General features: G+C 36.0%; 2 protein-coding genes across 4 annotated transcripts in view; both read left to right on the forward strand.

Moving 5' to 3' along the window:
- Positions 1-298: 298 nt before the first annotated feature.
- LOC107587388 (galectin-9-like) lies at positions 299-11,711 on the forward strand. Of its 3 annotated transcripts, XM_016275184.1 has the most exons (12): positions 299-441; positions 1,105-1,265; positions 1,545-1,749; positions 1,897-2,016; positions 2,266-2,295; positions 2,440-2,469; positions 2,559-2,588; positions 3,168-3,197; positions 3,759-3,847; positions 3,973-4,129; positions 4,217-4,406; positions 11,670-11,711. In XM_016275184.1, exons 1-11 carry the CDS (start codon positions 406-408, stop codon positions 4,361-4,363), a joined length of 1,035 nt encoding a protein of 344 aa, XP_016130670.1. In that variant the 5' UTR covers positions 299-405; the 3' UTR covers positions 4,364-4,406; positions 11,670-11,711. The 3 variants fall into 3 exon arrangements, with proteins under 3 accessions (XP_016130670.1, XP_016130663.1, XP_016130674.1); XM_016275177.1 differs by lacking the exon at positions 11,670-11,711 and having other exon boundaries at positions 4,217-4,858; XM_016275188.1 differs by lacking the exon at positions 11,670-11,711 and having other exon boundaries at positions 1,177-1,265; positions 4,217-4,858.
- An 11,760-nt stretch (positions 11,712-23,471) lies between these two features.
- Positions 23,472-27,890, forward strand: part of LOC107588104 (neurofibromin-like) — a 37,901-nt gene continuing 33,482 nt past the window's right edge. Inside the window, exon 1 of the mRNA XM_016276117.1 lies at positions 23,472-23,732. Coding sequence (XP_016131603.1) covers positions 23,673-23,732 — 60 coding nt within the window. The 5' untranslated portion in view covers positions 23,472-23,672. The remainder of the gene's footprint in view (positions 23,733-27,890) is intronic.

Here is a 27,890-nt window from a genome sequence, read left to right on the forward strand (position 1 = left end):
CTACAAATATTCCTAAAATAAATATTTAGCACGTCGTGACCTTATCTGTTTTAACTCTTCTCCCCCAAAATGACCATCTTGTGTCTATTTTATGTAGCTAACGTATTGCTATTATTTATAGGCTATATATCATTCCTCCTCGCAGAGCAGTTTGGGTTTGATCAGTGAATAAACGTTTACATTGATCAACATTAGGAAAAGCAAAACGTAGAAGCCCATGTACAGCCAATGGACATTGGCCAAGTTCCTAGCCTTATGGAGAAATCGAAACATGACGTGTTTTAATCAGAAACCGGACATCTGTAGGTGGTTCTTAAATCTTTGCTGTTCTTCGAACTGCTCGCTTTCCTTTTTGTTCTCTCTTGACTACACGCTTAAAGGTGCAGGGACGTAAGAACTGCTAGAATGGCTTTTTATCAGCAACAACCGTTTTACAACCCGGTAAGTGACTGTTTTTTGTTGTTTTTGTTTTTGCAAAAATGATCATATGGCGTCATTATAAGCCATGGCTTATCAGTATATCTCCTTTATTTGCTATTTTCTTTGTCTTCCTCTTTTCTGCGTTAGCTACTAACGTGACACTATTTAACGTTGTGTGGTTTTGCATGCACAATTCAAACTCCGTTATGCAACAAGTAGCCTAGGATGGGGTGTCTTTTTTTATTTTTTCCTCTCCTTGCTTTCCAATTTTTTTTTTTTAGCCTAAATGAACATTTTCACCGTTCAGTAAAACGGTTGAGTTCGTTAGTGTACGCACGTTGAGGAAGCGGGGCATGTTGTCACACGGTGTGGCGGCGTACATTTTCACATTGGGATTATGCCTTGAGTAATAGAAACGCTCAAATATTTACAAAACTACAAACGTCAAAAAATATATATTTACAAAATGTGACAACGTGCCCCGAGGTGATATTGAAGTTTAAGTTTGGAGGACTTCACATAGGCTATTCTAATCTAATGACTAGGTGTTTGAAACCACACACATTTGTGTGCTCTTCTCTACTGGCGTGTGAAGTCTAGCTCTGCTCTCCATATAGCATCAACGCTTCAATTTCTATATTAAACAAGCCATTTTAATAATTTATTCACATTATTGTGTATTAGCTCCTCAGGGCAGATGCAGACTGTGCACTAGGTGAGTACTTATGTGTCATATTACTATTTACATCAACACAGAGAATCCCATTCAGTGGCCAAATCCAGGGAGGCCTGCAGGACGGGAAGAGCATTATCTTAAGCGGACGGGTTTTACCAGGGGCTAACAGGTGAGCAATAATGTTTAATGATAGTTTTCAAGAACATGAAAGAGTTTTGTTCTCATTTTCAAAGAGTGTTGAGCAACCACGGTATGCTGTTTTCCTTTAACCTACGCTGCAAAAGTGCTCTTGGTGGGTTTTTTTAGTAGTACAATTTTAACTTTTAAATAATTATTTACCAATTCAGGTGTCACTTCGTGAGCCTTGCAACTATTTTAGAACATATCAGATCAGAGATGAAATGTTATCTTGTTACCCATTCCTTTCTCATTCCTTTTTGTCCTGCAGATTTCATGTGAACCTTCAGTGTGGTTCTCATTCTGGGGCTGATATTGCTCTGCACTTTAACCCACGCTATGAGAGCTCTGGGTATGTAGTGCACAACACCTTCCAGAGCAGGTGCTGGGGCTCAGAGGAGCGCAAATATGAATCTCCCTTCCCCCAAGGCCAAACATTCACCCTCCAGATCCTTGTTGAGCAGGGCAAATACAAGGTACAAGGTCATTCACTCTCAGATTTGCAGTTTCTAAAGAGTAGCCATTGGCGTCTTTCTTTTTAATCAGCAGAACGATAAATAGTTAATTATTTGAAAGGCATTTCACCTCTTTTCATTTATGACTTTTATGACGGTTCTCTTTAGATATCTACTAATGGGAGACACTTCATGGACTATAGACACCGCATTCCATACACTCAGGTGGACACCATCTCGGTGGAGGGAATGGTGGAGTTGAACTCTATTGCCTTCCAGAATCCTGCGGTGAGAACTAAAATACATGCGTTGCCACTGCAGAACTCTTCACAGAACTAACTTCCCTTTTGAGCTAGTTTTGAAATGACTTTTGTCTGTGCCAGTGTCTTTTGTAATGGATGTATTAAGTAATCACAAGTGCAGTTCCTCACATTAAAGCAATATATGTGTGTTGGCTGAATACTTTTAGGCCCATTGTTTATTTAAATAACATTTCTGAATGTAAAATGACATATAAACATTTTTTTTTCTTTGCAGCCTTATTTTCCTCCACAACCAGCCTTTCCAGTGAGTACTATCCCCCTGTACATGTAAGACAGATGGATATCAGCTCATACTGTGTCTAATTTTGAGATAAAACTCCGATACAGCTCTTTGGCAAGCATAGCTTTGCAATGGCTTTTGAATGCATTTTGTATATTATCTTTTCAGGGTTATATACCACCTCAAGCAGGATATCAGGTGAGAGGAAAATCAGTTTTAACAACATTAAGTAAGGACATTATTGCAGTTTTCCTGTCATAAACAACTGCTGTTCCTTTCATCTACAGCCTCAGTATGCTGCCCCTCCAGGATGTGGGGTAAGTGCTTAATACATCATGAAATATGTCATGTGACACCTTTATGGTGATCAACAGAGATCAAAGGTTCTTACATATGAAGGTTATCCGTGTCTTTTATGATTTAATTGGTGCTCTACAAAACCCACATAATGCCTTATTGGATTCTACAGCCATTAAAAGACCTGCAACGTAATGTAAATGAAAGGTTGGAAGAAAGACAATATACTTGTTTTTCCTCATTTGGTATGACAGGGTTAATGTGTCAACTATGGTTCCAGAAAATGATGACATCTTCACCTCTGCCAAGTGTCAATGCACACAACTTCCCGTTTTAGTTAGTTGACCATGTCAGCATTTAGAAAACCCCATTGTTCTATGTTATCTGTGTTTAACAGTGCTCTTATTTGTGATGTTGTTAATAATGAATAATTTATTTTATATCATTCTGAAAAGTGTTGAAAGTGCTCACTAAGGTGCTGTTGTTTGCTCAAGCGCGACATTTGCAGTCTCCCATATCTTTCAGTAACAGTTTTGAGATCACATTGTGCTTGTCCTGTATGAGGAAATGATAAAAATACAGTGTTTATCTACCCACAGTTCCCGGCGTACCCATCTGCACCCAACTATGTAAGAGCAACTCTCACCACAAGAAATCACATTACCATGCACAGCTGAAAGTCATGCATGATGAGATTCAGATAAATATAAAAACTCTGTGCTTTCAGTGTGACACTTTATACGTTTTTAACCTATTTTTATAGTTATAATTAGATTTTTGTGGGTATCTGCCAAGCTACTTGAAAATTGTATTTTATTTTATTTTGCATGAAAACATGTGTTCATGACTTTTGATGGCCACTCTAGGACATTCACCTTTCTGTCCTTCTCTTTTTTTGCAATAGTTCTGCAGTTTTTCTCCATTAACTCCTTTTGCACTTCTAATAAGATTTTAATTCATTCATTCATTCATTATAGACTATTTTGCTATAAGCTTATTTAGGTTTCATCAGTAGACCAGATTTAAAAGTTCTAGATGTTGTTCATAAAACCAGTGCCACTTTAAATCAGGCATTTTTGATTTTCATTTTAATGAAACATTTGAATTGAATTATTTGAAGTATTACATGACTTTAAAGTCACTAATTTAAACTCATTTATAAATATCTCTTTTTCTTGACTCGCATTTAGACTATCCCGTACAAAACCGTCATCAATGGTGGACTTCACACTGGCAAAAACATTGTCATCCACGGAGTTATCAATCCCAATGCTAACAGGTCAGACATCAGATGACAGACTCACACTGTTATTTTAATTGTAACTAATGTTACATATTTAAACAAAAATGTAAATCTGTTCATTTTAAGATGCAAGTCTCCTGTTCTTCTGTTTCCTCCATTAGAATAACATTTAACCTGCGCTACAGAAGTGGGATTGCATTGCACTATAATCCTCGTTTCGATGAGAGAGTGGTTGTGCGCAACACCAATCAGATGGAGCAGTGGGGTACGGAGGAACGGTCCGGAGGCTTGCCGTTTCAAAAAGGACAACCTTTCCAGGTAGGCACACTTACATCCATGAACATGTATTACTTTATTGATGCTGTCATTGTGAGTTGAAAATAATATTACTCGTGTGTGTTGCAGGTCACTATCTCCTGCAATCCCCATCATTATAATGTGTTTGTCAATGGCAAACAAGCACACACTTACAAACATCGCTACTCAAAGCTGAATGACATTGATATTTTGGAGATTTGCGGAGACCTGAAGCTGACTTTAGTGCAGGCTTAACAGGAATCTGTGGTTTCATTTTTAAATCACTTTTAATAGAAAGATAAGCGAAAGCGTTGAAAAGTAGAATTGCTTTCAAATACAGAAAAATGGCTGACCGTAAACATGAACAGCACTGTGATTTTGCTATTTTGAATTAACATAAAACCCTTTTTGTTATTTTGGCTTTCTGTAGTATGTTATGTATATGGTATTACAGTATATAGTTGCTTATTTCTATATAGCCACCTTGATACTCTCATCACTCTTGCTGCATGTTTAAACTAATAAACTATAACACAAATAAACAGCATAAACATTTTCTAATTATACCTTATATCTCTCTCCAAAATATCATGAATTATGTTAAGTTAGGAAAAGCTAGCCCGTTTTATTTTTTCAAAATAGTGAAATAAATTATGTTAATGATTACATTTTTTGTGTTTCCCAACAACAAGCCCTAATATGTAGCTGCTCATCTCACCCCCCCCCCCCCAAAAAAAATGCAATAAAGTTGTTTTTTGTTTTTAGCAAACTTCCTTTCATTATTTGTGATTTATTACTTAAATGCTGTTTCACGGGCTCGTTTTAAAGATATTTACAGCTTGCTATAGGGCCTAGCTTATACATGCCTTATGCAGACAACCGGATTGTAATATCAAAATGCAAAGAAGGTCTTAATATAAACTCATCAAATATATATATACAACCTATTTCAACTGTTAAGTACAATCAACTTGATTGTACAAGACAGTTCAACTTAAATGACATTAAACAGACTTTAAAAAACCAGTTGAATTTCATATAACTGAAATTGCTTAAAGAGCAGGTCATATGATTTTTTAAAAGTGTGCTAATATTGTGTTGGAGTCCCCTACAACAGGTTTAAATGCATCTAAGGTCAGAAAACAGTGTAATTTCCCCCAAAAATACATTTATACATAGAGTCATTTGTCCATGTTTTCGAAACGGTTCGTTCGATACAGTTCTGAGCGAAATGTCTGTAAACCCCTCCCTTCCATAAGCCTACTCTGCTCTGATTGGTCAGCTGGCCAAGCCTGTTATGATTGGCACAAAGAGGAGTGCTTTAGCAAGTTAGCGAGCGCTACCATCTGTGTTGCCAAGTCCACGGTTGTTTTTGATGTCGCGGGTTGTAGCAACCCCAATAACATCATATTTAGTCACTGGAATGCAAATTTACCAGTGGAACACCCCAGAAGCGATTTTTAAAGGGGGACCGCCCTCGTAACACAATTGGGCTAGTTTTGAGTAGCAGTTGGGTGGGTTTTGTTGTGACAACCGGGCAACCCTAGCATGCACCTTTGCATAAAACAATAATATAGTGCTCCAATCAGTTCTTAAAATAATGACATAAAAACATTTTGTTTAATACTTATGCAAACGAATCTTGCCCACAGCTAAAGTTTAGCTGCTAAACTGTAAACACTTAACAAAACAATAATGGTGGCGACCGTTAGCCGAGCACTAACGTGACTAACTGATGAAACAATACATTTTGAAAACCAAAATATGTCTACTGTAATGTCTGAAGAACGACAGACAAAAGACGCTCCGTGACTTAAAGGGATAGTTCACCCACCTAAAAAAACTGTTTTATTCCACATCGCCCCATCAAGCTCTCGCTGGATCCTCTGCTATCAACGAGAGCAATGTCTGTACTTCCTCAACAGTGGGAACAGCCACTTTTTGGTTGGTAAAAAAAGGTGCGCTCATTCAAAACAGTTGCGTTCGATCCTTCGCTGGCTGTGCTGATTTAAATCTAGCGGTTCTTTTGTGTTTGTGTCACAAGTTCAGTGACGCAGGTAGTGACGATTCTCTCCGGCCAATCAGTGATCAGCAGAGTTTACACATCACGTTTTGGAAACGGTACAGTTCGCTTGGAACCCCAACCGAGGTGGTACTAAAAAAAGTACCAGGTACTGTACCCAGTGGAAAACCCCCCAAAAGTGAACCGTACCGAGCCGTACCATGCAGTGGAAAAGCGCCATAAGAAGGAGAAGGCGGTTGGTTCTAGTCCCTAGGCTCGCTCCAGTGTAGACTCCAGCTCCAGTGTCGACTCCAGCCCCAGAGCTCGCTCCAGTGTCCAGGGCTCCAATCCCCGAGTTTAGCCCAGAGAGGGTTCCAGTCCCAGAGTTTAGCCCTGAGAGGGTTCCAGTCCCAGAGTTTAGCCCAGAGAGGGTTCCAATCCCCGAGTTTTGCCCAGAGAGGGTCCCAGTCCCCGGGTCTAGCCCAGAGAGGGTCCCAATCCCCGAGTCTAGCCCAGTGAGGGCTCCTGTCCCCGAGTCTAGCTCAGAGAGGGCTCCAGTCCCCGAGTTTAGCCCAGAGAGGGTTCCAGTCCCAGAGTCTAGCACAGAATGGGCTCCAGTCCCTACGTCCAGCCCAAGGAGGGCTCCAGTCCCCACGTCCAGCCCAAGGAGTGCTCCAGTTCCCACGTCCAACCCAAGGAGGGCTCCAGTTCCCAAGTCCAGCCCAAGGAGGGCTCCAGTCCCCAAGTCAAGCCCAGGGAGGGCCACAGTTCCCAAGTTAGGCCAACAGAGGCCCTCTAAAGACGATATTCTCCCCGACACATTATGTAGACCAGGTGTGCCCAACCCTGCTCCTGGCAATCGACTGTCCTGCAAAGTTTAGCTCCAACTCTAATCAAAGACACCTGCCTTTAATTTTTAAGTGATCCTGAAGACCCTAATTAGTTGCATCAGGTGTGTTTGATTAGGGTTGGAGCTGAACTTTGCAGGACAGTCGATTGCCAGGAGCAGGGTTGGGCACCCCTGATATAGACTTATTTATTTATTTAACATCCACAAGATTTAAAGATTAAAAAAATACAGTAGCATTTTGTATTCATTATTTGTAAAAGCTGAGAACTGACGATATAGTTTTACGCAAACTTGCACTTGTTTTCATTAATTATTGCTTCAGAATGTTGAAATTATAATAAGATGACCTTACTTCTCTAATTTGTTAAATGTAATGTTTTTATAATGCTTATAGCCCTGCAAACATGTCCTTGCGGCGCCCATACTGGCTTTTTGCGGGCACAGTGGGCTAGGGCCAGCCCACACCAAACATAATCAGGCCCAGTGCGTGCTTGCCGTGGCGAGGGCCACAGCTTTGGGCTCACTGCAGGCTCTCTGTGAGCAGCCCACACTATGGGACTGCCCACATTAATCCAATGATGGCCCACTGTGGGCCAGACATGAGCCTGTTAATAAGAATTTTGTGGGCAGTTTTCTTCCTTACCACTAGGGATGCTAGGGTGTTTAGTAGCCAGCATGGCTTACCTGCTGAACACATTGTGCTGTGTTCTGGTTGGGAAATGTGTCATTTCAAGCCCAGTGTAGGAGTTTTTTTTTTTTTTTTAAGTGCACATTGCTGATGTTTTTTTTGCAAAGATGGTATGTATGTATGGTCTATGTTTGGATTGATGCTAAGAGTTTAAGAGTATGCATTTGTATTTGTATGCATTTTAGAAGGACTCTTTATTGGTGAGGTTATCACATCGTGGTCCAATTTGAGTATGGATTTAAAGTTATTTTCGACATGAGACCATAGTCTGGACTGTTTTTGATTGTTCCTGGTTAGGAAGAGTCTGTTGTTTGAGAGATGTGGTGTGTTTTCATTACAAGAGGTTGGATTATTCATTTGCTATCAGCCAACTTCAGCTATGGACAGTGTTTGGACATGTTTGTACTACAGATAAGACTTTCGCACTCATCAAATTTCACATGATGAAATCCTACAATCTTACATTGCTTTGTATGATTTCTTTTATTTTGTTTTTTTGTACTTTTAAGTATTTACATTTTTGGCTGTATGTAGCCGTATTAACCTGAATTCAATGTTTTCTATTTTGGATTTAATAAATCCATTGATTTGAAGTCCCTTTGACTACTGTACATTTGACAATATAGACATTATAGTTATGCGGTGACTGCATCCATTTCAGATGTATAACTGATTTTCCCAAAGACTTAATTTATAGTAGCTGAAAGTATTTAAAATGAAACAGATGTATTGATATAGATCAGGGGTGCATCCTATTCCTGGAGATCTATACCTTCCTACAGAGTTCAGTTCCAACCCTGATTCTTCTTTTATTTATTTTTTTGTTTTATGGCAGGTTGCGAACCAACTTCATAGGTGCATACCGCCACATACTGTGATGGAGTGTGAAGAGAATGTACCGTTTCTCACCTAAATCTTATATTCTGTTCATTATTTCACAATTATTAATAAATCTCATGATTGCACTTATTTGTTTTCCTGCATTTGTCCAACCCTGATTAAACAAACCTGTCTGTAATTATCAAGTGCTCCTTCAGATCCTAATTAGTTGGTTCAGGTGTGTTTGATCAGGACCAGGGTTGGGCACCTCTGTTGTAAATTAATAGTGTGAGCTAAGTGAAGGCTGCCCGTGCAGGGCCAGCACTAAGGGGCCAACGTTTTGCCAATGAGCAAAATCTCAGAGGCCCTGCGCAGGCAGCCCGCTGGGGGCCCTTAGGCTAGCCCTAAGTGGGCCCGTAAAGGGCGAGTGCGGGCTTGTTTGCAGGGATGCTATGTAGAAGCATCTAAAATCTCTCTGAAATAACTCATAGCGTTTGGGTCCTATTTTAATTTTTTATAAATTTTTTTCTCTGATCCACTTACTGATTTTGACCAAACTTGAACTGACTGATTGATTTTTTCGTACATTTCTGCCATATGTACATTAACTGACAGTCACCACTGATAAGCTACCACTAAATATTGTAGAAACTTAATTTGCTGTAAAGTTGCTTTGCAATGATATGTATCGTGAAAAGCGATGTACAAATAAACTTGAATTGAATTGATTTTCGCTGAAAACTTGCATGCGGTAGCTTTTATTGAGGAACAGCCTTGGTGAATTCTAAACAAGGAATTGATACCTCTGCGTTTTTCCCCCTCTTGAGGGCTGGTTCACACAAAAAGCGTTTTTCCACTCCACTGGGACACGTTATTGTTTTTGTAAATGAGCTAAACGGAAGTGTTTGCTCTTTGCATTCGCATCTCGCGGTTTTTGCAGCATTGCGTGCAAAAATTTTTTTTTTTAATAACCATAAATTCTCCCAGAACACTGTAGGGATGTTTTTTACTCTTTTGATAATGATCTGGGCAGTTTTCAGTGGTACAGTGATAGATGAATATTCCAGATAACCTTACATATTCATGAAAGAATTCAATCTTTAATCTACTGATTATTGAAGTAATATTGCAGCATGGTCGCAGAAATATTCCTGAAATGTAATGTTAAGGTAACATTAAACATTCTTAACCCTTTAAAGCTCTATTTGTGGAATGTTCTGAGAACCAAAAACTAATATTTCTTAGAGCCAGTACCAAAAAAATAAAAATGTTAGGGCTAATTGAGATGAGGATTTGAAGAATATGGGTTTAGAATGTTATGAGGGTTAGTAAACTCTGGCAGAATTTTCATTTTGGGTGAACTAATTTTTTAAGAGTAGAAGTTTGTTTGTGACATGAGAACAAACACCTCGTCTTACTGTCAGTTTTGTATGTGTGATTCAGGCCAAAATCTCCTGCAAAGCAGAGCAGTACGATGTGTCAGTGAATGGCCAGCAAGCACACACTTACAAGCATCGCTTTACTAAACTGGAGGACATCGATGTTGTTGAAGTTTGTGGAGATCTACAATTGTTTTCTGTGCAAGCCTAACAAGTATCCAGGTTCCCAAGAAGTGCATATTTAAAACTTTCACTAACAAGCTAACATCAGATATCTTCCACTAGTGACAACATTCACATATAACTTTCTAACATATCTAATACTTCTGCAGTGTTTTGCACTTTGTTGAATATGGATCTACATTTAAATCAAGGTGGAGGTAGAAAACCACTCAACAGCATTTCATCAGAGGATCAATGTGACCTTTAATTATTGTGAAATGTAAGGTGCTGTTAGTGAATTTTACAGACGCAATTTAATGCGTAATTTAAAATACAATTAAAACATTTGTAAAAATATATATATAGTGTTAAGAAAAAACAAAACATTGCAGAAATGCAGAAAATTAAATTATATTCCAGGGCTCGACAGTGCGACCATTTCAGTCGCATTTGCGACTGAAAACTACTGCGTGCGACTATGAAATTTATTTTAGGAGCACCAGTGCGACTGACCCGATCATCATCATACTTGTGATTGCGCTCAGGGAAGCTTCAAAGCTTTCTACGTGTTTTTGCAGCGTCGAGTAATGTATCACAGACATATCTCACCAATCCTTCATAAGCAAAGTGTAGACAGGGTGTAAATAAGAGATTCATCACACAGTGTAGAGAGCTTCGTTGATTATAAATGTGAGCTCGCGATGAACTAAGATGATGAGTGACAGCTTTGAATGATTTTTAAGGGAGTTTGTAAATGTGATAGAAGCCTAACAAGTATCCAGGTTCCCAAGAAGTGCATATTTAAAACTTTCACTAACAAGCTAACATCAGATATCTTCCACTAGTGACAACATTCACATATAACTTTCTAACATATCTAATACTTCTGCAGTGTTTTGCACTTTGTTGAATATGGATCTACATTTAAATCAAGGTGAAGGTAGAAAACCACTCAACAGCATTTCATCAGAGGATCAATGTGACCTTTAATTATTGTGAAATGTAAGGTGCTGTTAGTGAATTTTACAGATGCAATTTAATGCGTAATTTAAAATACAATTAAAACATTTGTAAAAATATATATATATAGTGTTAAGAAAAAACAAAACATTGCAGAAATGCAGAAAATTAAATTATATTCAAATCATATTATTGCTTGGTTTTAATGAATTAACTGCTGTGGCCTGAGTCTTAACAATATATTGTTCAATAGTCTGAAAATGTCAAACGGTCATGATGACATACACGCCCTCTAGTGATCATAAGTAGGTTAACTATAATAATAGGCTACTTCATTATGCTTTCTATTGACACTGTATTTACATTGATCTCATGGTGGTAGTACAGGCCTTAACATTTATTACTGTATTACTGTTTGCATTTCTAATAAGATTTGAATTAATTCTTGCCATTTCAAAGAGGACAACTTTTTCAGGTAGCCAGGCGTACATCCACGAACATGTATTGCTTTATTGTTGCTGTCATTGTGGGTTGAAAATAATAGGCTATCACCATCTCCTGCAATCCCCATCATTACAATGAGTTTGTCATTGGCACACAAGCACATTGATATTTTGGAGATTTGTGGAGATCAGCTGACTTTAGTGCAGGCTTAACAGAGATATGTGATGTTTAGTTTTTAAGTTACTTTTAAAAGAAAGATAAGGGAAAGCATTGCAAATTGTTAAAAAGTAGTATTGCTTTGATGTACAGAAAAAATGTATGACTGTAAATATGGACAGCACTGTGATTTTGCTATTTTGAATTAACATAAAACCCTTCTTACTATGTTTGGCTTTCTGTACAATTCTCTTTTGTATATGGTATTACAATATGTAGTTGCCTTTTTCTGTATAATCGTCTCGAAACTCTATCACTCTTGCTGCATGTTTAAAATAATAAACTTCTAACACAAATAAACAGCATATTATATCAAAATATTCCAACGAATCCTATATTTTCTATATCTGTCCAAAATGTTATTAATTATGCCAAGTATATAAAAAAAGTTTGTATTTTTTGAAAATCGTGAAATGAATGGTGCTATTGATGATTGCAATTAAATCATTTCTGGTGTTTCCCAACCAGCCCAAATAAGCAGTTAATTATCTAAAAGAAAAAGTACAACGTTGTTTTTTATTTGAGCAAACTTAAACTGTATTCGTCAAGTAGGTAGGCCTATATTTACCTAGGCTCTTTCTAAAGATATATGCAACTTGATATTGAAGCGTTTTTCCATTACACCACACCACATTTTCATTGTAAATTTTTTTTTTCCAAAATTACATTTTTGTATGTAATCCTAGATTATTATCCTTCTTTCTTTTTTCAGATCGAATGCCATCAATGCAGGAGGTGGTTTCATGTGCCTTCCAATGACAGACAGCCAGTTCAAGAGGGCTCAAAAGGTTGACTGGAAGTGCTGCTAATTTTACAATTTGTGCATATAGTTTTACAGTAACTGAAAAGTGAGGCAAACCAATTACAGTAAACTTTACAGTATAACAGTATATTTTCTATTGTTTTAAAATGCATTACTCAAGAAAGGACCAAAAAATTTATACAATAGTAAAATATTTTACAGTTAAACAATATTACACTGTAAATACATTTACAGCAAGTTAAATGGCACGGTAAAATAAAATACAGTATTTTTGCTACAAAATAAAATCACAGTAAGTTACAACCGAACTGCTGCCAGTTAGTTACTGTAATTTCTACAGGAAGTTTTTTTTTACAGTATAGATATGAATTTACCGTTTATTTGAATAAATATCAAAAATCTAAAAGGTGTGCATTATAGTTGACACCTACATGAACACTTTACAGTTGGTTTTATGACTGAGTCATTCCTCAAATGCTATTGAGCTTTAAATTATGGCATATTTTGCGCTTGAGCCCATATTCGTAAAGAAAAAAATAGCAATATTTACATATGATTTGACAGTTTATTTGAATAAATATCAAAAATCGAAAAGGTGTGCATTATAACTGAGACCTACATGAACATGTTACAGTTGGTTGTGTTACTGTAAGTCATTCTCCTCAAATGCTATTGAGGTTTAAATTATGATATATATTTTATGTTTGAGCCCATTCGGTAGTGAAATAAATAACATATTTATATATCATTTGGCAGTTTATTTCAATGAATATCAAAAATCTAAAAGGTGTGCCTTATAACCGAGATCTACATGACCACTTCACAGTTGGTTGTGTTACTGTAAGTAATTTTCCTCAAATGCTATTTAAGTTAGAAAAGTGTACCAATGTCGTATGTAACTTTAGAGACGGTCCCTAGATTTGCGAATATCGAAGCCAGGAATGACAATTCTGGCCATTCCGTTGGGTCGTTTGTAAAGTCACAGATACTGTACGGACAATACGGCTCAATTTTTCTATGTATCTTGCTCTGTTGAACGGCAAAAGTGACTTTACTAGGCTATACTGGATTTACACCGCGTCCCCAGCTATCACAAGACCCGACCAAGTCCATGGTTGACACCCTCTCATTAGCATGTTGTGCAGAGGAAAAATAAATGCGGAATTACATTCAGAAATAAATGAGTGATCAAAGGAAAATAAATAGGATGAGTTTAGCATTTCCTTAAACATTTTCCATTTGCCCACCAATTTATTTTATTTATTTGCCTACTTTAATCACGTTTAATTATTTCTATATATATTTAAACAAGAATTTGTGTATTTATACACACATTTATTTATTTGCACATTTATTTATTTGTGTATTTATTTATTTATTGTTTTTGCAGGTTTCGTCCTCCATAGGAAACCTGCCATAATTAGAAATAAAGAAAGAAATGTACAAAGAAGTGTAAAAAAGCACAAATAAATAAATAAATGTCTAAATATGCAGAGAAAAGTAAAAAAAATTTTTTTATCATTTTATTTCCTTATGTATTTTTCCATTTTTTCCCCCCACAATAATTTCATTTTTAATTTTTTTATTTATACATTTATTTTCACGTTTATGTATTTATTTGTTTCCATATTTATTTATTTATACATTTACTTATTTTCACATTAGTTTATTTCTACATTTCTTTGTCCGTAGGGTAATGAGGAGGGCGTGTTTTACCTCAGGAATAGCAATCGAGCCAGAGTAGGCGAGGGGAAAGCTTCGAGGCCACAGGGACATCTTGTGGTGCCCAAACGAAGTACAAGAAGTGTAGCCTACATGACGCGCATGTTGATAGTGTGGGATGAATGACTTAGATGGGCAATATGGCCAAAATCTTATATCACGGCTTATTATTTCAGTTTCACATGAGGGGTTGTTTCGGCTGGGAAGCGTGCAGTCTTTGATCGCGTGCATCTGCTGAAGCTCGCGAAAGCGTGCAATCGCTTTCTTATGCGCGCTGTTTTTTTAGGTTTCACTTTCAACGCATGTTTCCAAGATTCGGGATAGAAGGAGGCATCAGTTACTGTAGAAGATTTGTCGCCTCGTGCCACTTCCCGTGTGGACAGTCAACTGATTATAATGGGTTCTCTTGGTGTAGACACGGCTTTAGATAGGCCTATCTGAGGGTTGTCCCCCCTAAAAATATGATTAAAAACCAGGCCGTGCGTTGTAAATAACAATGTTTTATGCTTTAAATAATTGTGTAAGTAGTAAAACAACGCAAACGTTATGCATATATTTGCATAGCCTATATATGCATATATTTCTTTCTGCACTGATTGTATTGTTCCTTACAAATCTTTAAAATATTCCCCAACAATAATCCTTGAATTTCAAAAAGAACAAAAGATCTTCTGCTCTAAAAGAAAGTAGCTTTTCAGATAGGAGAATTACAAAAAGCTAGAGAGAGTAATAAGATGGTGAGAGCAGAAATAACAGAAGGATAAGTTAAATTTAGAAGAGCAGCTGAATGGAAAAAACTTAAGATCAGCATGGCAGGTATTGAGAAGAAGGATACCAAAATAACCAGACTAGATGATTTTAACTCTGACATAAACTTTGCAGATAAATTAAATGAGTATTACTTAAGATTTGACAATCATGATTTTAGTGCGGAAATAAATGAATTAAAACAGAGAATCTAGTAATTATGGAAATATTGAGGTTCATAAGGTTAAACGCCTTTTTCAAAATGTAGATGTCAAGAAAAGTCCAGGGCCTGATAGAAGGTAAGGTGTTAAGGATCTGTGCAGATCAATTATGTGGAATTTTTCATTATATTCTTTTAGAGCCTCTTAAGGTACAAAAAGTCCCCAAAATATGGAAGAAATCTAATATAGTCCCTGTGCCGAAAAGTAAAGTTACCAAGAATTGAAATGATTTTAGACCAGTCGCACTTACGTCATTAATTATGAAATGCTTTGAAAAAATAGTAAAGGAATTGATTTTACAGAAGACTGAGACGTGCCTTGAGCCATTACAATTTGCCTACAGAGAAGGTAGAGGTGTGGAGGATGCTATTCTTCACCTTTTTAAATTTGGTTTATAAACATTTAGAAAAACCGAAAACGTGTGCCCGGTTGTTGTTCATCGATTTGTCTTCTGCCTTTAACACCATAAAGCCACATTTGTTAATAGAGAAAATAATTTCTCAATTTAATATTGATTTAAACGTTGCTGGATGGATTTTAAAGTCAACAATGTATTTTCTAAACCGTTGTTTTGCTCCACGGGTTCTCCTCAAGGTTGTTGTTTGTCACCCTTGTTATATATCATGTATATAAATGATTGTCGTAGTTCATATGAAGAGAGGCATATTATTAATTATGCAGATGACTCTGTGATAGTGAGTCTTCTGCAGGAACAGGATCGAGGGCACGTAGTGTAGCAATTTCCACCTTCAATTAAATGTGGAAAAAACAAAGGATATGTTAATTGATTTTGGTAGATCAACATTGAGTCCAGGGATGACGAGCATAGATGGAGTGGATATTGAGTTGACTGACAATCATTAATATCTTGGGATTATGATCGATGACAAACTAAGCTTTGAAGCAAATGTATCAGTTGTTTGTAAGAAAAGTAAGACAGTAAGTATAGCTTTTTACTCCTCCTCTTTCCTACTTGTTTCACTTCTGTTTCAGTTTTTTATAACCATTTCTTACTATGTGTCAGTAAGTTGTTGTTATTTTAGCATGTGTGTTTGGCTCAGTGTTATTTTTTTTAGGATTACTGATAAACTAATGTAGTTTGATTTGTATTAGTTATCTATTTTAGTTTTAGTTACAGTTGTAGTAATGTCATTATATATGTGTGTGGCTGTACATATTTTTTTGTTTTCATTTAAATGTTTAGTTTTGAAATGTTGTTGTATGCATTTGTCATTTTTATTTAATTTCTTTTATTTTCTTAAATGTGTATATATATATATAGTATTTATAGAGTTTTAGCTTTTAGTTTTAATTACTTTTTCTTATTTGTAAGTCGCTTTGGATAAAAGCGTCTGCTAAATGACTAAAAGTAAAAAAAGAAAATTCAGCAAAGAATGTTTTTTTAAGGAAGATGGGAACATTCAATGTATGTACCAAAATGTTGACTTTATTTTATAAGTCGTTTATTGAATCAGTGTTTTCTTTCTGTATTGTAGCCTGGTTCGGTAATCTCTCACTGTCAAATAGGAATAGGTTAAATAATCTCGTCAAAGTGGCAGGAAAAATCATCGAAATGAGTCAGTCAACCCATTGAGATCTATCACAGACAGGTTTTAATGAAAGCACACTCAGTTTTAACAAATTTGGACCATCCATTCAGAAAAAATTTCAATTGCTGCCCTCATTCACAATGACCTATATATATATATATATATATATATATATATATATATAGGTCATTGTGAATGAAACCTCATCATGAAAACAAAAACTATCAAACCTCATTATAGAGGCTAATATTAAAAATATCCCTTACTGGTTTATAAATTGCCATCCTGCTGTTCTGCCAGTTCTTATTCTTTAGCAGTCTCAATGCAAATCTTCAGCTGGGTATTCAAGACCAAGGCTGGAGTACCAAGGATGGTAAAGCATGATGCAGAGTTGTGATTTTAAGCCGGCCCATATATTATACATAGTTAATTCACAATTCTGGGTAGATATACCTACCTGGAAATGACTGAAATCAACCTTGAAATATTGTCTGCCAGACAGCTAAAATGAAGACAATGGTAAAGGCAAATAACAATAGTCCAGACAGTCATGTAGGCTACTGTTGGCGTGACAGTGATAATGAAGAACATGATGTTCATGAGGGCCACAATCATTGGTGGATATGTAGGATATGTAGGTCTATACAGTGGAATATTTGAGCTTTGCTGACGCAAACAGCAAAGACGGCCGTCTAGACTCTAGCGTGTGTTTACATTGAAAAACAATGAAAATGTGGTGTGGTGTAATGGAAAAACGCTTCAATATCAAGTTGCATATATCTTTAGAAAGAGCCTAGGTAAATATAGGCCTACCTACTTGTCGAATACAGTTTAAGTTTGCTCAAATAAAAAACAACTTTGTACAATTTTATTTTTTTTTGTTGATATAATTAACTGCTTATTTGGGTTGGTTGGGAAACACCAGAAATTATTTAATTGCAATCATCAATTCATCACCATTCATTTCACGATTTTCAAAAAATACTAACTTTTTTTATACTTAGCATAATTAAAAACATTTTGGACAGATATAGAAGAAATAGGATTCGTTGGAATATTTTGATATAATATGCTGTTTATTTGTGTTAGAAGTTTATTATTTTAAACATGCAGCAAGAGTGATAGAGTTTCGAGACGATTATACAGAAAAAGGCAACTACATATTGTAATACCATATACAAAAGAGAATTGTACAGAAAGCCAAACATAGTAAGAAGGGTTTTATGTTAATTCAAAATAGCAAAATCACAGTGCTGTCCATGTTTACAGTCATACATTTTTTCTGTACATCAAAGCAATACTACTTTTTAACAATTTGCAATGCTTTCCCTTATCTTTCTTTTAAAAGTAAATTAAACATCACATATCTCTGTTAAGCCTGCACTAAAGTCAGCTGATCTCATTATGCTGTGTTTGTGAATGGCCAGCAAGCACACACTTACAAGCATCGCTTTACTAAACTGGACGACATTGATGTCTTTGAAGTTTATGGACAGCTGCAGCTGATATTTGTGCATGGATCCAGGGTCCACAAATAAATTTATATTTAAAAATACACTTTCTGTTCATTTGGTTTGCAAAATTCAACTGGGCAAATATCTTACGCTGATGATAACATATAGAAATCTAACTTTCTAACTACATATCTAATACTTAAATATTGTGAAATTTAAGGTGCTATAAGTAATTTTTACAGACAGAAGGCGAAGAACACTTGTGAAAATAGTTAAATATTTTAGTGCTGTTGACATTAGCAAAATAGTTACAAATCTCTTACAGCACTTTGACATCTTCCTTCAATATTGTTTTTAAAGACGGTGCCATCATGTATAATGATTATTTTCACTTCCATGCAATTAAAAAAATAATTTAAATAATCTAAACAAGTTTGTGGCATGATTTTTAAGGGCAAGTGAACAATTTAAGAATGCATTTCTAATCAGTAACTGAACTGAGTTCCAATTTAATGCCAGTACAAATATATTTGAGGTAACAGGGACGTTTAGCAAGACAGAGAAATGCAAAACATATATTAAAATCGTGCTATTCCTTAAAATGAAATTGTTATAATGAATTAATTGGTGGGGCTTGAGACTTAAAAATAAATACATTGTTCAATAGTCTGAACATTTCAAACGGCCATGATGACACACACGCCCTGTAGTGATCATAAGTGGGTAACTATAATAAATACTGATGTTGTATTTAGATTGATCTCATGGTGGCAGTAGAGGTATGCTTAATTTTAATTACTCTAATAGCTATCTAATATTATTATATGAAAACACAATAGGTGATATATTAAAACAGAATTATTTGTTGCTTTCATTACATTTCATGACAGTTCAGCTTGTGGTTCTTATTAAATGGAGCTCATGTTTCTGGATTCTTTACCTTAGCGAAGTCTCTGAGAACCTGACACCTTTTACTTCTGGAGACTCCAGGTAATTTGCAGTTCTGGAAAAAGGTGGCACTGGTCTGTATGTTTTTCTGTGACCCTGCTGCCCCAATGAACATTTCTTAACCAATGGCCACACCTTAATTTTGCCTTTTTTGTTGCTAGTATTGCATCCTTCTCATATGGGCATTTAATAATATTTGACTTTCCAGCCCTTACTTTTCAGCAATTATATATCACTTTTTATCAATTCTATACAAAATTAATAATAGTTATTACGATTTGATTTTAATTATGATTATGATTTGATGTGGCTTGGATTTGATCAAATGTGCTTTGAAAAAATGTACGTACTGTGCAGTCATAATTATCCAAAATGTCATGAATTATGTCAAATTAAGAAAAACTAACCTGTTTTTATTATTCAAAATAGTGAAATGGGTGGTGCTTTTGATCACAGTATTTTTGGTGTTTACCAACAACATGCCCTAATAAGCAGTTGCTTATCTCCCAAAATGCAATAAAGTTATGTATTTATTTATTTATTAGTAAACTTGGAAACACAGGATCTGGGCTCCACACACGTTTCATTACAGTAAAACACATTTATGTATGCATAAAATAACCTTTGTCAAACTGAGCAGTGATCTATACAACAGATAGTATTGTATGGAATGCTGTATCTCATAATGCAGTGCATGCAGCTGAACCTTTTAATACATTTCCAGCAACAACAAAAAAATGGTTTTCAGTATGATATATGAACGGTTAGTACTGTATCTGTTTATCATGGAGTAACGTGTAGCTAAACATCTAAAATGTGTGTAACTTCTGTTTCAATTACTTTTTAAAAACATTTGTATTATCTGTGAAGATAGAAAGCAGCTGAAAGTTGCTCACAGCACCTTCTGTATCATCTGTTCCTCCTATATTGCTGGGTTAAAAGAGAAATGGTTGCTTGGCTGTCATGTTGTTTAATGATTTTATTCACTTCCATGCAATGAAATAATTAAAATAACCACAAAAACATGTTCATGGTGTGATGTTTAAGGGCAAGTGAACAATCTGATCATTTATTTCATAAATGAAGGAATATGGCTTTCAAATCAGAAATTGATCAGAGTTACAATAAAAATTATTTTCAGACAGTTAAAATATCTTCGAGGTGCAAGGCATATTTAGCAGATAGAATTAGACAGAGAAATGCAGAACATTATATTAAAATCTTGTTACTCCTAAAAATAAATTATCCCTTTTACTGAATTTTTACTAAATTGGTGGGGCCTAAGGGGCCTTTAAAATAAAGATAGCCTATTGTTCAAAAGTCTGGATTTTTCAAAAGGCTATGATAACACATACGCCCTATAGTGACTATGAGTAGCATAACTAATACAGCTTTCTGTTGACGTTGAGTTTAGATTGATCTCAAGGTGGCACTGGTCTGTATGTTTTTCTGTGACCCTGCCGCCCCAATGAACATTTCTTAACCAATGGCCACACCTTAATTTTGCCTTTTTTTGTTGCTAGTATTGCATCCTTCTCATATGGGCATTTAATAATATTTGACTTTCCAGCCCTTACTTTTCAGCAATTATATACAGTGGGGCAAAAAAGTATTTAGTCAGCCACCAATTGTGCAAGTTCTCCCACTTAAAAAGATGAGAGAGGCCTGTAATTTTCATCATAGGTATACCTCAACTATGAGAGACAACATGAGAAAAAAAAATCCAGAAAATCACATTGTAGGATTTTTAAAGAATTAATTGGTAAATTCCTCTGTAAAATAAGTATTTGGTCACCTACAAACAAGCAAGATTTCTGGCTCTCACAGACCTGTAACAACTTCTTTAAGAGGCTCCTCTGTCCTCCACTCGTTACCTGTATTAATGGCATCTGTTTGAACTCGTTATCAGTATAAAAGACACCTGTCCACAACCTCAAACAGTCACACTCCAAACTCCACGTTATCAATTCTATACAAAATTAATAATAGTTATTACGATTTGATTTTAATTATGATTTGATGTGGCTTGGATTTGATCAAATGTGCTTTGAAAAAATGTACGTACTGTGCAGTCATAATTATCCAAAATGTCATGAATTATGTCAAATTAAGAAAAACTAACCTGTTTTTATTATTCAAAATAGTGAAATGGGTGGTGCTTTTGATCACAGTATTTTTGGTGTTTACCAACAACATGTCCTAATAAGCAGTTGCTTATCTCCCAAAATGCAATAAAGTTATGTATTTATTTATTTATTTATTAGTAAACTTGGAAACACAGGATCTGGGCTGTTTTCAGTTTGTGGTACAGTGATAGATAATCTAAAATATTAGAAGAGAATTTAGTCTTATGAATTCAGATTATTGAGGTGGTTTATTGCAGCATGGTTACAGAAATGTTACTGGAATTTTGATGTTAGGAGAACGTTAGGGGATCATTCTCCTTATGCAGTTGCTATCCACAACTTTTAAAAGGGGCACATAAGTAGCCTATACCTTTTAAAAGGGTGACAGCTTTTGCAACGTTTTTCCTGAGGGTGTATTTTATCTGCTCTTATATAGGTTTGCATTTTCTGGCAGATATTTCTAGGTAATTTCCAGGTATAGGTATATCTATTCAAAAAGGACAAATATTCCACTGTATCTTAGATATCCACCGATGTTTGTGGTTCTTGGGCTCTCATGCATCTCTTTGGTCATATTATCAGGCATCATGTTCTTCATTATCACTGTTACGCCAGTTGAACAGTAGCCTTGTCTACATGACTGTCTCTGGACTATTACCTTTTTATACTTGTTTGTGAAATAGGTGTCCTAAGAAATCCATAACATGTTTGCAATAGAATGCTACCACACACATTTCATTACAGTAAAACACATTTATGTATGCATAAAATAACCTTTGTCAAACTGAGCAGTGATCTATACAACAGATAGTATTGTATGGAATGCTGTATCTCATAATGCAGTGCATGCAGCTGAACCTTTTAATACATTTCCAGCAACAACAAAAAAATGCTTTTCAGTATGATATATGAACGGTTAGTACTGTATCTGTTTATCATGGAGTAACGTGTAGCTAAACATCTAAAATGTGTGTAACTTCTGTTTCAATTACTTTTTAAAAACATTTGTATTATCTGTGAAGATAGAAAGCAGCTGAAAGTTGCTCACAGCACCTTCTGTATCATCTGTTCCTCCTATATTGCTGGGTTAAAAGAGAAATGGTTGCTTGGCTGTCATGTTGTTTAATGATTTTATTCACTTCCATGCAATGAAATAATTAAAATAACCACAAAAACATGTTCATGGTGTGATGTTTAAGGGCAAGTGAACAATCTGATCATTTATTTCATAAATGAAGGAATATGGCTTTCAAATCAGAAATTGATCAGAGTTACAATAAAAATTATTTTCAGACAGTTAAAATATCTTCGAGGTGCAAGGCATATTTAGCAGATAGAATTAGACAGAGAAATGCAGAACATTATATTAAAATCTTGTTACTCCTAAAAATAAATTATCCCTTTTACTGAATTTTTACTAAATTGGTGCGGCCTAAGGGGCCTTTAAAATAAAGATAGCCTATTGTTCAAAAGTCTGGATTTTTCAAAAGGCTATGATAACACATACGCCCTATAGTGACTATGAGTAGCATAACTAATACAGCTTTCTGTTGACGTTGAGTTTAGATTGATCTCAAGGTGGCAGTAGAATTCTGCTTTTCTTTCTCTTTAAAGCCTTCTGCGGCCTTTCGTTGCTATAACATTTATCCGTCCAATATATTACTACTAAACTAAAGCACAATAAAGATTCACTAGTTAAGATAATTATTGCGGACTTCTATTTACAAAATTAAACAAACCAATTTAGTTTAACAGTTAAAAATAGTTGGTCGATTTTGTTAAAGGAAAAAGTAATCCGATTCTCGAAAACGAATTTACATTTGAATGTGTTGGTCATTGTATTTAGCTTACTTGTATGAAATATTTCATGTTTTAATGTCAACATTTCTCTAAGATGATTTTATGGTTCATTGTAATTCTTAATAAAGAATGGAAAGAAGCTTTGTTTAATTATTTCAAGAAAAACAGATCAGTAGCCTATACTTTATTAGGATTTATATAGTTACACATTTGAACCAGAATGACCTCTGCTCTGTTCTGTTTAAATAATGGACAAACCACAATAGTACTTTAATTTACTGAGTACCGTACATAATGGCACATTTTAAGATCTACAAACATTTTTTTTAAATCAGTGCATAGAAAAGTAATTCAGTTTACCAGAAACACCTAACTCAGATAGATAGATAGATAGATAAATATTCCTCGCGTAATAATGGTCGTTCTTCAATAGCACTTCTGCGCATGCGCAGCACCCAGACTGAAGCCAGAGCGAGAGAGAGGAGGATTCAAACTTCCGGTGGTGTGTCATGGCGGCGAGGTGGAGTATGCTTGAAGTGAAAAACTAAACCAAACCCCCCCTCCTCCCTCCACCTGCACCTCTGTTCTCCTCCTTGATTATTTTGCGGAGCGGTTTAGGGGGTATTTGTCGCACCCGGGGCGAATCGACAGCAGGAATCGGAATCGCAGAAGTGATTGATAGGAGACTTAGCGGCGCGCGCATCCGCCTGAGCATGGCGGCGCACAAGCCCGTGGAATGGGTCCAGGCCATCATTAATCGATTCGACGAACAGGTAAAGAAAACATCGGTGGGGAGATTTGACATTTCAGAGCCAAAAAAGCGAGCATGCAAACGATGCATATGCACGCTCACGCGTTGTTTATGTGGAAGATGCGATGTTGGTGGTTTTGGGCTTTGCGCTGGCCAAATACAATACGTGCAAGTCTTGATTCAGGCCTGATGTGTTGCTTTTGGCAGCAAAAGCCAAATATTAGGCAGTGGGGTCGTGATTGATTCGGTGAATGATCAGTCGCTCGCGCGCACTGGCTAAATGTAAACACAAGGAATCAGACTTCCTTCGTGCTTGTTGACATACAGAGAGATGAAGTTGCATAGCTGGAGCAGCCTTACAGGCACCCACAGTCCTGTGCATGCAACCATGTTTAAAAGATTTCAACAAAATAACCATGTCAGTGGATTAGTGCTCCGTGTTTTTGAAAGTTTTCTGACACTCTACACGGTTTTAAATGCAAAATAACGCATCTTTTGAGTCTGAAGAGGGAATGACAGCACAGGGTTTCTGACAGGAGCCTGTCATAAGTCATTTTTAATGAATTTTTATACGATTGTCTGTAGATGCTGTTTCTTAGAGCCTTAAGGGTGCGTTCAGTATTTGTTTGCAGATCAAAAAGTGTGACACCTGAAGAAATGAATAGCTGTTTTGAAGGATGCCATTATAATGATGCACACTATCATGGTCATATCAGTATTCTGTTATTTTAATTTACTATTGGAACAAATTATAGACAGCTAAACGTAATCAAAAACATACTACGTGCATTGTTAATAATAGGCCATACAAAATAGCTGGCCATTTATGAGCCTTTTTAGTGTTTTAATCTGCATGCATCCTTCAGACCCTGCTGTCATAGCAAAAGCAGTTGTGTTTTGTCCCTGCCCTTGTGAAAAAGAAGTGTGCTTAGTTGTATTTAATGTGCACTTGTCGTGTACTTCAAGTCTTAAAAGTATATTTTAAAAAGACTGTGCACGTAGTATAATATTAATGATGTGTAATGGAATCTTGATGGTTCTTGACACACTTGTGTACACTTTTAAAAAGTGCACTTTAAAATAATGTAAAATTAAAGGTTTTACTTTAAAGTACATTTGAAATTGTGTTTTGATAATCTTTTGTTGTGGTCAAAGGTTGACTGACTTACAGAAACACCTGCAAAGTAGGCTACTAGATTTGGTCAATAATTGTAGTTTGTTATTCAGTATTACATTTAAAATAAATCTATATTAAATGTACTAAATTGCAACTACGTCATTACAAATGTGTAATTACAAATATATTTAAACACGACATACAAGTTTAGATTGAAATTCCATTGAAATTTAGTTTGCCAGACTACACTTCAACCGTATTTCATAGACAGTGTAAGTAATTATGAAATTACATATGCAAATCTAAATAAGTTCTTCTTGAAAGCACTCTTAAGTTTAACTAATGGCATTTAATATACATTTAAAGTATAATACATTTTCATTTGATTGCAAATAATAACGTGCAGTTAAGTGTCTAAAAACATTACATTGAGTTTGCGTTTAAATATATTCTTTTAAAGTATATTATTTCTCTAAGTACTGTTTTAAAAAGTATACCAAGGTGTGCTTGTCAGTCTAAAGTTTAGAGGCTTTTCTAAGGGTTTGGCTTCTTGTGCTGCAGATTAGGGGCTCATAACAGTTTAATGAAAGTGTGAAAAGGAGTTTAGGCTGTTTTATCGCTAAGGCGGTTTAGTGCTTTTTAGATCAGAGAGCTTAAAGGGATAGTTCACCCAAAAATGAAAATTACCCCATGATTTACTCACCTTCAAGCCATCCTAGGTGTATATGACATTCTTCTTTTAGACGAATACAATCGGATTTATATTAAAAAACATCCTGGCTCTTCCAAGCTTTATAATGGAAGTGGATGGTAGCCTAAAATTTGAAATCCAAAAAATGTAACCAATCTATAATAAAAGAAGTCCACACGGCTCCGGGGGGTTAATAAAGGCATTCTAAATCGACGAGATGCGTTTGTGTTAGAAAAATATCCATATTTACAACTTTATAAACCTTATCTAGCTTCCGCTAACTGTCATACATGCATTTACAAGAGAGTGGCGTCCAGCGGATGACGTAGCACGTAGGCAAACGCAGTGACGAACGTGGAAGTGCAGAGGAGAGAGCAAAACAAAACACCGGTCATGAATTAGTAGTACAAAACGAGGATTTATAAAGAAAAATGTCAGAGGATTTCAATATAAGCCAAGAAGACACTGGTTTTCCTTTGCTGTAAACAAAACTTGTTTCTCGCGAGACTCTCACCGGAGTTTACGCTACGCCTACGTCATCCGCTGGACGCCTCTCGTTCGTGAACGTGCGTACGACACTTATCAGATGTTAAGAGATTAAGGTTTATAAAGTTGTAAATATGGATATTTTTCTTACACAAATGCTTCGCTTCGGGAGGCCTTTATTAACCCCCCGGAGCCGTGTGAACTTCTTTTATAATGAATTGGTTCAATTTTTTGGACTTAAAATTTTAGGCTACCATCCACTCCCAGTATAAAGCTTGGAAGAGCCAGGATGTTTTTTAATATAACTCCGATTGTATTCGTCTGAAAGAAGAAAGTCATATACATCAAGGATGGCTTGAGGGTAAGTAAATTATGGGGTAATTTTCATTTTTGGGTGAACTAACCCTTTAAGGCACTTGTTTGGTGAAAGCATAATACTGCTTGCACTTGTATTGCTCTGCATGTTCTCATGACTTGAATGACAGCTGCTCACCGTAATTGCAATTACAAGCAGATCATAAGTTGCAGAATTCCTGAATGGAAACTACCGGATAACACTAGGATCGATTGTTTGAGCTGATCATCAGTGATGTGTGGCTTTTTCTTGCTTGCAATAGGCAAGTTCTTAGTGGTGGTTATTGCCTTGTCAGCAGCTGTATGAACGCAGAGAGCACCTTGAAACAATGACCTCACAGATGCCATTGCATGGTCATGGAAAACTAATCTGTCCTCTCTCTGGGGAGAGTCAGGAATGAGAGGTTGATGATACATTGCGAACTAAAACTTTGACCTTTTGCAACGTTTTGATTTAAGTAGCCTATTAGGGCTGCACGATATATGGAAAATATCGAAATATCGCAAATGTAAATATCGCGATATGCATATAGCAAGGGCGTGCAATATCTGAATCATTTTAATACTAGGCTACTTAATTCAAAACATTGCAAAAGGTCAAAGTTTTAGTTCGATGCATATAGCAGAGAATTGCTTGACGTTAAAAAGAGTTAAGTGCAATAAGTTGCAGAAAACAACTCTTTGCCGTCTCGTCTTGCTGTCTGACTCACACCTGAAGCGTATGCACAAGCCGCATCTCGCACAGCGTATCTTCCGTTCTGCCGCACATGTGCAAAGCGTGCGCGCACACACACACAGAGAGAGAGAGAGACTGAGTACCGTTATTCGAATTACACTTACGAATAACAGTAAAATGCTTGCGCTTGAAACACGATTTACACCTTTACAAAGCTTCTCTTGCGCATGCAAATTGAATTTACGCTTACAGTCTTATGTACACTTCCACAACTCTTACCCTGCGTATGCAAATCTTTTTGATGTCATTCTACCTTCATAAGAGACGCGTTTCAGTTGGCGCGCGAACACCGAGTTGATTCGTCTTTCGCGTCTCCTCATGTTTGAACAGACACATACACACAGAATTGTCAATAATACCCGTCTCAATGATCATTCTCGTAAACGCAGTCGGTTATGTTTTAAATGAATGTAAACAGCTGAGAAAGAAATCGGATGTGTATCATTATACTGGATCTGTGCAGTCGGATTTAAAGGCACAGCAGCCTATAAATATACGTGCTGCTGAATATGTCACTAATGTTAATCAAACAACAAAACAGCTATAACAAAGATTAATCTAAATTGAATTCATACAGTGAACACAATGCAGTGTTATTTTACAATTAATTATAAAATTTCTGTACCTGAATACTATTTATTTTATCTATGCTTGTAAATTGTGTATTTGTTCTTTTTTCTTTCTTTTTTTTACTGACTGTTCACTTGCCTTTAATCATGCCTTTAATCAACTTTCTCAGACTATATTTTTTGCTGTGGTATATGAAGAAGTACTTAAAGTGTATGGAAAGCAAAGT

Source organism: Sinocyclocheilus grahami, unplaced genomic scaffold (genome assembly GCF_001515645.1).
Source record: "Sinocyclocheilus grahami isolate Dianchi unplaced genomic scaffold, SAMN03320097.WGS_v1.1 scaffold6.1, whole genome shotgun sequence".
Classification (NCBI taxonomy): domain Eukaryota; kingdom Metazoa; phylum Chordata; class Actinopteri; order Cypriniformes; family Cyprinidae; genus Sinocyclocheilus; species Sinocyclocheilus grahami.

Bases quoted from the DNA above. Each gene is read 5' to 3' on its own strand.
- LOC107587388 (XM_016275184.1), top strand. From the start codon at position 406: ATGGCTTTTTATCAGCAACAACCGTTTTACAACCCG. The intron at 442-1,104 runs GTAAGTGACTGT...ATTGTGTATTAG, and splicing joins AACAACCGTTTTACAACCCG to CTCCTCAGGGCAGATGCAGA. The intron at 3,198-3,758 runs GTAAGAGCAACT...ACTCGCATTTAG, and splicing joins ACCCATCTGCACCCAACTAT to ACTATCCCGTACAAAACCGT.